Source organism: Hipposideros armiger, unplaced genomic scaffold (genome assembly GCF_001890085.2).
Source record: "Hipposideros armiger isolate ML-2016 unplaced genomic scaffold, ASM189008v1 scaffold_375, whole genome shotgun sequence".
Lineage (NCBI taxonomy): Eukaryota > Metazoa > Chordata > Mammalia > Chiroptera > Hipposideridae > Hipposideros > Hipposideros armiger.
The window spans coordinates 612,549-626,409 of NW_017731725.1; the positions used below are offsets into that span (position 1 = coordinate 612,549).

Consider the following 13,861-nt stretch of genomic DNA (forward strand, 5'->3'; position numbering starts at 1 on the left):
TGTTGTTCAGCATCTTAGCTATAGAGGGCAGTGTCACTGGCCCTCATATGTGGGATCCAAACCGGGGCCCTCTGGCATCCCAAGCCAACTCTTAACTAACGCACCACTCGGCCAGCCCTGCCTAACTCTTAACACATTGTTGGTGATCGTTAAATTTAATTGGTAGTGATGCTTGTTAAACAGGCTGTTAAAGTAGAACAATCTCTTAAATTTAGATCAACTGTAGGGCAGAACTGTTTATAGCAAATGTTGAAGATGTAACAAGAAGCATAAATATAGCATAGTGATTTTATGTATGGGTTCTGGGGCCTCATTGCCCACCTATGAACCCTGGCTCTGCCATTTTCTAGCTCTGACTATGGAATTAGAAAGGCTATGGGATTACACTGGTTTCATTTGCATTATTCTCTCTTACTTAATTGAAATGATTTAAGGGGTAGCCTACCACTTGACAGACTCCCACTCTGCATCCACATGACTAAAAAGCTTCTCAAATTTAAAATATTTAAACAACAATCATAATCTGCCAATCTCTACTGGGTCTTTCCCAGTGTTCTTGACATTAGTAAGTGGCACAAATACTCACTGATAGAAACCAAAACCTATGGATCATTAAACTTTTACTTTTTTTACTTCAAACATCTAGTACCTCAACAAATATTATAGACTCTGCCTTTCAAACATTTCTCAAAAGTAACCTTTACTCACTATATCCATCATTTTTACTCCAGGCTAATCTATATTTTATCTCTTGCCTAGACCACTGCTAGCTTCCAGCTTCCATTCTTTTTCCCACTCCAAACTTCTTTAAGAGTCTATTATACACATAGCATTAACATAATCTTTTCATAATAAAAATGAAACCATATCATTTTTGTATACTAAATATTAAATATGTAAGGGCTTCCCATCACTCTCAGAATTGATTACAAATTCAACAACAAACAAATACACAAGCAAACCATCCTATGTGATCTTGTTCTTGGCCGTGACTGTGACCTCACTTCTATCCCCTGATGGCCTTCCCTTGACCTCTTCATCCACATGGCCCATCTTGCTGTCCCTCAAACCTACAAAGCATGTTTCTACCTCTGTGCTTTTGTACTTGAATGTACTTTCCTCAGATGTTCACATTAATTCACATCCCTGACCAGAGAAGCCTTCCCTTACCACTTCCTTCAAAACATTCCTTCCCTGTTTTTCCTTATTATTTATCCTGCAATATTATTCCTTTAAGCCACTTATAACTAACTGGTATTAATTAATAAATTCTGAATCCTTTACTAAAATACAAGCTATGTGATGATAGAAACTTTGCCTGTCTTATTGACTAGCTCATTCCCAACACTTATCATAGTCACTGACACTTAGAAATTGATGATTAAATATTTTTTGAGCAAAGCATAAAGGGCTACACGATGTCCAAGAAAAAGCGGATTACTAAATTCTCATATAGCTCAGATTTGAAAGATTTTATTTGCATGTTTTCCTCAAATATAGATTCAGAAAGAAAGTTTTTTTTTTCCTATGTTATGAAGTTTTGTAGAAACAACTATCATCTTGGCACATACTAAGTTTCAGTAAATATAAGTGAGTGAGTTATTATGCTATTCATGGTTGGCACTCAATATTTGACAGATAAATGAATGAGTGAATGAAAGGTGTATTGGCAAAATAAATAAAATATTGTAACTATGAAGTAAAGAGGAAATATACCAAGTTAAATATTTACTGAATTAAAGCAAAGCTAACTATTTGAAATGCCTATATCCTTCAGTGTAATCAAGCAATTATGGAAAAGAAATGTCCAACCATTTATGAGGTGTTTGGTTTTGGTTTAATTTTCTTGTATCTAACAAAGAATATGATCAGAAAGACCAGGTGAGACAAAGATTGATATAATAGGGCAATGGAATTTGCTATATCAATAATCTCCAGAATTTTAGTAGATTAAAAATAAATTTATTTTTCATTCACACAAAGTCCAAGTGAATGTTTCTGATTTCAGATATTCTCCTTCAAATAGAGATTTAGTGAGTGACCTGAGCTGCTTCCTCCTTATGGCTCCCTATCTTCTTTTTTTTTTTTTTAAACTAAATCTGCCAAGATATTTTACTATTTATTTTTTAAATTATTTTTTTGTTTTTGTTTTTGAAACCTTTTTTAAATTAAAATTTATTGAGATAACAATGGTTAACCAAACTACATAGGTTTCAAGTGTACAATTCTACAATACATCATCTATATATTGCATTATGTGTTCACCACCCAGAGTCAGTTCTCTTTCCATCACCATATATTTGATCCCCTTTACCTTCTCCTACCATCCCTCTTACCTCCCTTACCCTGTGGTAACCACTAAACTATTGTCTGCATCTGAGTTTTTGTTTATTTGCTTGTCTTGTTCCTTCGTTGCCTTCAGTATTTCACATATGAGTGAAGACATATGGTTCTTGATTTTTTCTATCTGACTTATTTCACTCAGCATAATAATCTCAAGATGCATTCAGATTGTCACAAATGCCAGTATTTCATCTTTTCTTATGACAGAGTAGTGTTCTATTGTGTGTATATATACCACATCTTCTTTATCTAATCATCTATCAAAGGACACTTTGGTTGTTTCCATGTCTTGGCCACTATAAATAATACTGCAATGAACATTGGAGTACATATATCTTTACAGATAAATATTTTCAGATATTTTGAGTAGATACCCAGGAGAGGGATTGCTAGGTCATATAGTAATTCTATTCTTAATTTTTTGAGGAAACTCCATACTGTTTTCCACAGCGGCTGTACCAATTTACATCCCCACCAACAGTGTACAAGGGTTCCTTTCTCTCCACAGCCTCTCCAGCACTTGCTATTATTTGCTGTACTGATGATAGCCACTCTTAACTGGTGTGAAGTTGTGATTTTGATTTGCATTTTCCTAATAGCTAGTGAAGTTGAACATTTTTTCATGTACCTGTTGGCTGTTTCTATATCTTGTTGGGAAGTTTCTGTTCATTTCCTCTGCCCATTTTTTAAATTCAGATTGTTTGTCTTTTTTGTTGTTGAGTTGTATGAGTTCCTTATATATTTTGGATATTAGCCCCTTATCAAAGGCATTCTTTGCCCTATCTTTACACGTGTTTTCAGAAGTCACCACGTAGGGAAGAGGCTGGAGATTCACACATAGAAGATTATTTTGGATCAATTGGAAAGTAGCATACTTCATGAGCATTCACATTTCATTGCTTAGAATTAAGTCACATGCTCACACGTAAACAGAAGAGTGACTGAGACATGTAATCTAAGAGGATGAGGAAATTAGTAAGCTTTGCCAGTTCAAGATTTAACTAAGGGAAAATATAGGAGCTTGTCTAAAATAAATTGTGTTGCAATACACACACACACACACACACACACAGAGAGAGAGAGAGAGAGAGAGAGAGAGAGAGAGAGAGAGAGAGAAAGTTTAAATAAAATCTATTTGGAAGAACATTTAATTTTAAAAAAGGTCATGATTTGAGTTGCTAGTACCTGGGAATATAACAATGTGTTTGTTTCTTTGTTTCTTTGTTGTTTTTTTTATCATGCTAAAGATAGGGAAAAAATCTCCTTTGAAAGTTAAACTCTGAGAAAAGCACATGATGGATGTAAGCCTAGGCAAGCAACATAGGAAAGAAAAAAGTATGGCTTCCTGGCTGCTAGTCCTAAATGTCACCTGGAAGAATGAATGTATTAACATGTCAAACAATATAATAGTGGACATTATTAGAGAACATATCAGAATCGTAGAGACAAATGCTGGCATTGCCAATGTAAAGTTGAGTAAGGATAGATAGCTTTAATCAAGGTACATCAAGTATTCCATTCTTATGGCAATATCTTAGTGTGATGTCATTAAGGATTCAAATTACCTAGTTTTACATGTTCTGGTCTAATGAACATCAAGGATACCTGTGATTCTTGTGCAGCCATGCTCACATGGAGAGAACTTGTTGATCTTGGGGTCTTTGAGGATCCTTTAACCCTTTGATGATGAGTTCTCAAGGTAGCTAATCACGGCTTCTGATTGTTATTCAATTGGAAAATGCTGACTATGACATGCAAATATTTATGAGCTGTATAGCAGCTACCTTTTCACTATAAATTAGTATATTGGCATTCTGGTCTCTGTCCTAGTTTTGTGTGTGTTTTCATTAATCTATCAAGTCTTCTCAGGGTTTGCTACTTACCCTTAAATGTAGAAAAGGACAAATCTCTTGGTCTTAAAAGTTTGGAATCATAATACATATTTTTTTCTTGTTTCTTTTTCTATCACTTCTAGTTTTACTTTTTACTATTTTTCTACATGTTAGATTTTTAAAGCAGTTATGTAACATCAAGAATCCTCTGACCTTTATAAATACATTCAGGTGTGAGTTGAAAGTGAATAGAGAATATAACTGTGAAACAAGAAACAAAGGATAGCTAAAGCAAAATTTACATTTTGTGCAAATTAGATACAATCTTGGACAAATACCAGAACAGTGAAGCCTATTGAATATGTCTTCAGTGTTAGAAAATGCATGTATTTGTATTTTAAAATAATATTTGAATTGCATTTTCTTAAAGTTCAAAATGCTTCAAAAAGTATAACTTATTTTTAATTCTACATTTAAAGGAGAATCCCCTGATTTATTTGCACTTATGCTTGTATCACAGTTCTCTTTCCTCTGAGCTACAAACAGTTTCTTTAAGTGGAAATTATTTTATAAGTATGTGTATGGCAGAAATAGGTTATTCACATCAAACTAAAACATAAAAGCAACACTGATCTGTAAGCCAATACAAGTTAAAATGATTTGAACATCCCAAGAAAATGTTTTCAAATTATCTGTGGTAGATACTATGTTTTATATTAGATTCCAAATAAATATGACATTTAGAGTAGAAAAGTTTATACTTTTAATGGAGCTTTTAGATCCATATTGACTACCATACAGTAGAAATTCTTCGCTGGAAAATAAAATATTTGCAAGGCAAATGTAAAATAGTATTTTGACTTAAAATTAAAGGAATCAGGACTAAATTTAAGCATTTAATTGAGCATATCCAAATTTGAAAAATTGAATTAATTTTGAAATATAGATAAATTTTACTGTAGAGATTTTATTTTCAAACAAAATAAGGCAATAATTTGAGGCATTTAATATGACTATGAAAATGCAAATGACCTCACAACTAACTTAAAAAGTTCTCTCTCACAGACAAAGAAACTGTGAGCTTAATTATGGTGATTATTGTTTGCAGACATGCTCCATTGGGCTTCTTTGTGGTGATGAAATAAGGAGAATTAGCTGTTTATCTCCCATTTCTCAAAGAACAGATGCCATTTCTACACAAACATATACAGTGCCTACTTCTGAGACTTCAATCAGTAGCTTTCCATCTGCAAGAGCTACAAGACTATGGACCATAATGAATACTTATACAGTTGATCAAGGTAAGTACTTGAGATTAAGATATGGAGAAGTTTGAATTTGAAAAAGCTGTGTATTGAAAGATATTTTCTGACATTTATTTTTCTAACATACTTGATATATCAGGGGTGTAAAATTGTCTTAAAATTCTTGTTATATGTCACATTTTAAGTTTGGTTTTAAGAATATTGATGCACTTTGCTAATAAACACTTTTTCTGGAACAGTGCAAAAAAGTTTATTAATACTTTTTTCTGAAATGTAAGTTTTGAAAGATAAGTAGACCCCCAATCCCAGCTCATTTTGTTTTGACTATCAGTAAAGCTTATTTAAGAGGGTTTTATACTACTTGCTTCGTTATGTCTTTATTTATTATCTTCTGAATCATTATATATAAGTTTATATTCCTGTCAATTTATTTAAAAACATTCCTATTTTAAACCATCTTGTTTTTTTATTTTTTCTAATTGTGAAGTATTTTGAAAACTTGAGTATGTTTTGGTATGTCTTATGATTTAATTAATTAAATCAATAGATGCCATATTTTAAATAGCTCATCATATGTTAAATTCTGAATTCACTCTTCCTATATTCACTGTCACTCAGAATAATCAGAGTGAGAATTATAGCTCTTATAAAGGTATTCATTGTCTAAGAAAAATGTTTTTGAAGGCTATTGGATATTATAAGCAGAAATGTAGACTGCTCTATTTTTTTGTCTATATAATTTCTGTTCTTTCAAAGAATTAAGTTGAAATATAATGTTAACTAATATAAAGAATCATTTGCCTATTTAGAAAGTAAAATGATATTTCTAACATTTCTAACCCAATAGGTCAACTATTCATTTATTCTATCAGTGACAAAGAGTTGTAAATGTTCATGTTTTACAATTCAAAGGAGTCACTTAGTTTGTAATATGTCCATTCTGCCTAACACCATTTGTTCTGCCTTTGGAGCTCCCATGGAGTGTGAATAATAGGAGTCTTTGCATTTATGCAGTTTGTATAGTCGCTAAACTTTCTCATATAGTTTTTTATGAAATATGATTTACAAAGCCATATTTAGCTGCATATAATGGGTATGAAATGGCAATGTGATTTGCAGAAGAGTCAGCCCTGGGCCAAAGATGTTCACTTTTAGTTCTTTTGTTTGTTTTTGCTTTTTCTTCTCTGAAGGTCCAAAACAGACAGACATTTTCAAGCATGATGTTCTCCCAACTGCTGGTTTGTCATTGTTAAATATTGGCATATCCTTTGAAAGCTATTTACTTGAAGAACTAATTTCTACCAGAGAGTTTTGCGCAAAAGACTCTTATTTCTTCCACAGATGTTTCCTCTTCTCATTTTCTGATTTTGGGTGTTGATGGCCCAACACAAATTGTCTGGGGCAAAACATCTGTATCACATATGCCTATCCAAACGTCAGTGGTCACACAAGGCTCCTTTATTCTCAGTAGGGGAGAGAGGACCCCATTTATCATCTGTTCCTTAATGACAGATTTTATTTTTCCTACACAGTCTTTACTATCTGAGAATGATCATTCTGTTGCCGTATCTGCTACCATAATGAGCTCAGCAATTAGTCGCATTCCAGGGGCTGATACTGAATTAAACAGACACTTGTTACTCTCCAGTGGATTCCTGCTCACAACAGCTCCCACAAGCGCACCTCCAGTTGTCTCTAGGGGAGCTCAAGAGGATACTGAAGAATATTCAGCTGTTTCTTTAATTCCAAGAAAAAAGTACTAGAGATTGCTGATCTCAATGCCTCCCATTTCTCCTGCTAAGATAATTATATCTAAACAGGTAGCCATCTTAAACTCATCAACCCCACACAGATTTCCTACACAAGCCCCCGTTCCCAGTGAATATCAGGTTATTACTGAAGCATCAAGCAACCAGAGGCTCACAAACATCAAATCACAGACTGCTGATTCTTTTAGTGAATTAAGCCAAACATGTGCAACATGTTCTATGACTGAAATAAAATCCTCTCATAAATTCTCAGATCAAGTTTTGTGTCGCAAACAGTCCCACTTTTATGAGACGTTCTGGATGAAATCAACAATATTAGCCAGCTGGTCTGCACTAATGAGAACTCAAATGATCACTTCTGGGAGATCGTTTTCTCCTGTTACTGAAATAACGCCATCAGGGCATTCACAGAGCTGTCATCTTTATTTCCTTCTAAAAATAGTACAAAAAGGAGAATGTTATCCTCATCCTTGGAAGAATCCATTACCTTATCAAGTAATTTGGATGTTAATTTATGTTTGGATAAGACTTTTTTTTAATCCATTGTCCCTTGGCAAACTATCTCTTTAGACCTGATGAATTATAATTTGACTACAAAACTGACTACTGATGATCTGTTAGTATCAGAAACCATTTAAAAAATGTTGACTATAAGATGATATGGTATAACTATGGTTCCTACTGAGTTACTGAATCAAGATAACTTATTGGGCATGCAAGAGAGTAAAAGATCTCATAAACAGCTCAAACTTCACACAAGTGATAGTTCTTTGGATTTTGAATTAGACTTACAAAGTCGTCCAGAAACTATATGTGCAAATGATCTTGGAAACCACTTGCCATTGTACATATGCTCAATATCTGATTGTTCAGAAGTATCCTCTAATGTTGCATTTTATACCATTTCAGCAACTCGGTCACTTCCAGCACAGACCTCTTTCCCCACACCTGTACATATGCCAGATTGGACATATTATACAGATGATCTGACTTTACCATCTGATTTAAAAGAAGAGTTCAGAGCTTCTTCAGAGTGGTCCAGATAGGAGCTTCAGCCCAGTGTGCATGATTGGGAATCTTCTGCTGCAGGCCGGAGGCTTCCCATCACCACATCTCTTACTTTGTCTTCACTGGAGTCCATTCCAGCACCTCATCCGCTGATGGTTTCTGGTGAGTTTCTCAGTTTCAATTCAGTAAACTTTTAGAAATGACTTTCTTTTCTACAGGGAAGAAAGAGCCTGTTGTGGTCACCAGGTGCTCTAAACAGCCTCTTTGTAATCAGGGCAGCCGCCAGTCAATGGAGATGGCACCTGCTGTTGTACCTGACACAGATGGTTATTCTTTATGCGCTGCCACAAAGGCTACCAGATCAATAGAGGAGTATGTGTGAGACAGCTACACTGCTGGCAAGCAATCAGAAACTGAACTAGTTCAATTCATTACAATGGATCTTTCAAAGTTTTGGAATAACTTTTATTATTCTCATTTCTTGAAATAGCTTCTTTGTCAGGTTGAACACAATATAACATACACTTTCTAACATTTTCTTCAGTGCTGGTATTTTCTTTCTTTCCTTTTTTTAAACTGGAAAGATGAAGAAATCAAGGAAACTTGATTGGATTTTCCCATCCTACATAATGTGGTTTATCATTTCTTAATGCAAAGCTGAGATACTTCCATCATATGGAATATAAATTAAAAGTGTTCTTTATTTAACAAAAATGCTACATAAATATTGAAACAAAATAATAGCCCATGTATCAATTTGAATTCAAAGTCTTGAAATAGTTAATGAAAAGCCACTTTTCTTAGATAACTGTTCCTACTTTAAAGCACTTTGGAAGTTACTAATCTCCTCTACCCTTGCAATTACTATCAAATTGGGAAGCATACAAAAATTTTTTTAAAAAATACTTTAATGAATTGTAGTTAGCAGAGAGGATTTTTTTTTGTTGTTAAAGAAGTTCTAGCTTATGGAATTTCAAGTGTAATTATGTCAGTGAAGTTAATTTTCATTCAATAAGAAATTGGTTTTGCATGTGTACATATGTGGTTGTGTGTTTATGCTTCAGAAAAAACACATAATATCAATCTTGTAAGTTTTTAGGTGTGTAATTCATGGCTGGCAACTCAGTAATATGAAAGATGAAATTATTATATTTGGTGTGTTCAAGATGATATGATTTTCTTTACAAAGTTTCTAAAAAATACGTAAGTTGAATTACAAATTTAAATGAAGAAGTATTTTCCTTGTACTTTTACAAGATAGCATTTTGGTATAACTGGTATGCCTCATCGGCAATACATCACTCGTCACATATAAGATTCTTAGTAAATGCAGCTGAGTACACCTTCTACTCTCATATAATTAGCACCGTAGTCATCCCTTGGAAATAATCAGACACAAATTCTGATTTCCAAGAAATCAAATCCTGGGTTTGTCCTTTATGAACAAAGCTTTGTCACATTCCATTTTCCCCATCCCCTCACTCCAACTACAAACACTGATGATTTTGAGCTCCTCCAGCTCTCCCAGTCTCTGCCCAGTTTCATTTCCCTTCCTAATCATTTTAGATATGTTAATCATTTATAAGGCACTTGTCATTTTCCTATATGTCCACCCACTGTGTTGGTCAGGGCCAAATCAGGCAATAGATAGCACACTCCAGTTGAATATTTGGGGAGAGTTTATTAGAGAAATTATATTGCAAAGGCATGGGTAAAATTTAAGGAAAACAGAGATTGTATAGTTCTGGAGACACTGGTAACAGAGGAATGTCATTATTACCCCTAGGCCTAAATTAGGGACAAAGGAAAGAACAGTTACCAAAAGCCAGAACCTAAGGAGGAAAGCTGTCAGTTTCCAGCAGTTATAGCCTTTAGCAAGATGACACAGGCAATCCAAGGCAAACCAACCAGGAGGAGACCAGGAGATACATACCCAATCTCACTTTCCTCTTATCTCCCGGACTTCTAGTGGTGCTTTCCATTGGCCAATCTCATTCAGTAGCTGGAAATAATCTTTAAAAACACATTTGGTCTAATCTCTCCCTGTAAAAAAAAAAATCAGGGTAGGCCATAGTAGAATGGTCTGTAGTGCTAAAATCTTAATTAGATTCCATGACACTCCCAGAATATAAAACATGTATATAATCGAGTAAGAGTCCCCTTGTATGTTTCTAAAGTGAACCATTAGGTGCTATTATTTCTGCCCTACATGCTACTTCCATACTAAAATATGTAAAATATAGAAAGCCTGTAAGTCTGAGCTTCCTTGTTCTGGTGGATTCTTTATGTTGTGTTGGGTTGCTGAGAAAAAAATGACAATCTAAGCAACCTTTTGTGATGAGCAAAGTGAGGCATAATGGAACTACCTCTATCATGTTTCTTAAAGTTTTGTGTAGTTTTGAACTATATGATTGCTGGTTCTGTACTACAGTGATAGCTCTATTCAATTGGATCAAAATTATTTCTCTTGTTCATTTGTTGCTTTCAGTTTTATATCCCACATATAATGAAATCATATGGTTCTCAACATTTTGCATGATAGTCTCAAGATCCATCCATTTGTGGCAAATGGCAGTATTTCATCTGTTCTAATGGCCCAGTAACATTCCGTCGTATATACATACCACATCTTTATTGAATCATCTATCAAAGAATGCTTCAGTTTCCATATTTTGGCCAAGGTGAATAATGCTGCAGTGAACATAGGAGTACATATATCTTTACAGATAAGTGTCTTCAGATTTTTTTTGGTAGATATCCAGAAGCAACAAACAAACAAGACAAACAAAAACTCATAAACACAATCAATAGCTTGGTGGGAACCAGAGGGTAAGGAGGGAGGGGAGGTGGTAGATGAGGGTAAAAGGGATTGGATATATGGTGATGGAAGGAGAATTGACTTTGGGTGGTCAACACACAATGCACTATATAGATGATATATTATTGAGTTGTACACTTGATACCTATATAGTTTTAATAACCAATGTCACCCCAATAAATTTAATTAAAAATGTTTAATAAATTATCTTCCTTAGATATCCCTTAAGCCAAACCAGCCTTTGTGGTTTGGTTTAACTCATGAAGCAAGACATTTAAGAGAAAAAAGTTATTATTATCAAGAAGGAAAGAAAAAGAAAAGAAGGTGATGAATCAAAAAAAAAAAAAAAAAAGTTATTATTTTCCTATAGCAGTATGACTCTCTTTTTTTGTACCAGTTTTTGGAAAGGATATAAGAGAGAACAACCAGAGCTTCCTGATTCAAACATTCTGTAACAGCAATGGATAACAAAAATAGTACAAAATGAAAATTTTGTATGAGTTCCATTTATTCCATTTATAGTTGTAAAATTCTAAATTAAACTATAATCCAATATAATAATAATAAAATTCTAGTAAATGACAAAGAGATATTTTCACCAGGAATAAAAGGATGAGTCAAATTAACATATTTAATGTTATAATTTACTAGAAATAAGGTAAAAAGATGTTGACAATTTATAGTTTGCTGAAAGTATTTTTCTTTGTTTCTTAAGGGATTTACCTTATATCCAACTTTTTAATATTTATTACTTCAAAAAAAAAAAAGAAAACCCGAAAAACCAATATATAAATAGTTCACAACAATATTCGGTATCATTCTTAAAGTTGAAACAGAAGAGGTAGTTCCATTAAACTCATAGAGAAGTCAAAATGTTTTATGTGCACATATTTCTAACATACTGTTTGGAAAATCTAATGGGAAAATTAACCAAAAATACAAACCACTGCTGCTTAAAACTATACAGAACAAAGTTTAAAAGGTAAAGTTTATTGAATAACCATAAAAATAGATAGAGGTGTCCTTATTTGAGGTCTGAGATCTGTGAGCCCTTAATAGTACATAAACACTACATTTAAAAAAATAAAGCAATTTCAAGCAAGTTAAAATTAATAATATTTAGAACTTGATTAAGTCATTTTAAAGTGGAAGAGAATAGCCAGGGAAGTTTTGAATATGAATGGCAGTAGGGGAGTTTGTATGTTCATGTAATATATTAAAATAAATTTTGATAAAATATTATATTATTGCAAGGAGGCATATAAAGGGACATATTATAGAAAGTCCAGATATGCATGGTAAATATAAAATTACATAAAATTTGAAGTGATAAAGATTTAAATATTTATTAAATTGTGTTGATGCATTCTGTTATTTTGAAAACCCTTCCCCGATATCTTACAACAATAGAAATTCTCTAAGAGCTAACTAGATAAAATTGTAAAATGGAGCATTAAATATTCAAAATATTTAATATTTAGTTAATCTCTAAATAGAAACATTTAATCCCAAGGCTTGCGGTCTTTGGCCCGTGGGTAGGGCCATTGTATCTAATTCTGCTAAAATGAGGAATGACTTGCCTATTCATAGGGATAGTTCTTCTCAATTTTATTTATTATCATCAGTCACTTGTGCATAGGAAGTGAAAAAGAAAATATTTCTATCGCCTACCAAGTCTATTTATATTTGCAGCGTGTAGTTCAGTGTGACGAGTTGTCACTTTTATGAACATCAATCAGTAGTATTTTGAGATGCTATTTAATGTCAATAATTAAGATATTACTCAAACCGGTTGACAGTGTTATCATCTAAGTGTAACAGATTAGCATAACATGTGTTCTTTCTTAACAGCCATGTTTCACTTAGCAACACATTTTTTTGAGAATGCACCCTGTCCTGGTCTCTATTTATGGTGTGAGTGATATACTACTAAACAAAACAGATGCTTCCTGCCCTCTTAGAGCTTAAGTTCTAGTCGAGAGAGACAGATAGGAAACACTTAAGTATAATAAAGCTGTATTTCTACATAACCTGTTATATATAATAAAGTGTACAGTATAGTTCTACATATAGAGCGTGTATATATGTATACGTGTGTATGTGGGGGCTGACACATGTTCTGGGTTGATGGCTGAGAGACAACAGTGATCAGGTTTGATCTCTGAAGAAGCCAATTTAAAAGGAAATGAGAGCTGTGTAGATATAGGGAGGAAACCAATCCCACAAAGAGATGTTAAGTGGGTGTGTGTTTGCCATTTTCTTAGGACATGAGGGAAGCCACTGCAGTGGAGCAGATAAGCAAGAGGTAGACTCACAGAGAATGAAGTCAAGTAGATAGTAGGGTAAAGAAACAAAGCCTGAGTTCAAGAATTTTAGGCTGTTTTAAGGGCGTGTCTTATATTCTGAAAGAAACAAATTGATTCCAGGGGTTTGGGCAGAGAAGTGACATAATTTGTGTGATCACTAGCTGCACTGATGAGAGTTGATTAGTGGTGGTTGTGGGGTAGACATGTAGGCAGGGAGTGCGTTAGGCTCCAAGGTCAATGTCAGAAATGGCCATGGCGCAGTCCCTGTGTCAGCAGTGAAAGCTTGAGAAAGGGTCAGATTCTGGGTATAGTTTAAGGGTCGTGCCAACAGGATTTGATGATACATTGGATTATTTTATTTATTATGGTAACTAATTTTGTGAAGTAGAGAGAAGTATCTTAAGTATCTTAAGCCAACCTCTGAAGACAAATAAGGGGAAATTATGCATACAATTTTTCCAGACATGCTACAAGTAGGGTTATCTGGCGTTTTATCAGTTATAAAACGGTGTCTAACAAT

The 13,861-nt window shown here is 33.9% G+C and overlaps 1 protein-coding gene across 1 annotated transcript in view; it reads left to right on the forward strand.

The window, feature by feature from the left end:
- LOC109393324 (protein eyes shut homolog) overlaps window positions 1–13,861 on the forward strand; it is a 1,090,347-nt gene that overhangs the window by 397,926 nt on the left and 678,560 nt on the right. Inside the window, 4 exon segments of the mRNA XM_019662404.1 lie at window positions 5,284–5,476; window positions 6,631–6,760; window positions 6,762–7,606; window positions 7,609–8,379. Coding sequence (XP_019517949.1) covers window positions 5,284–5,476; window positions 6,631–6,760; window positions 6,762–7,606; window positions 7,609–8,379 — 1,939 coding nt within the window.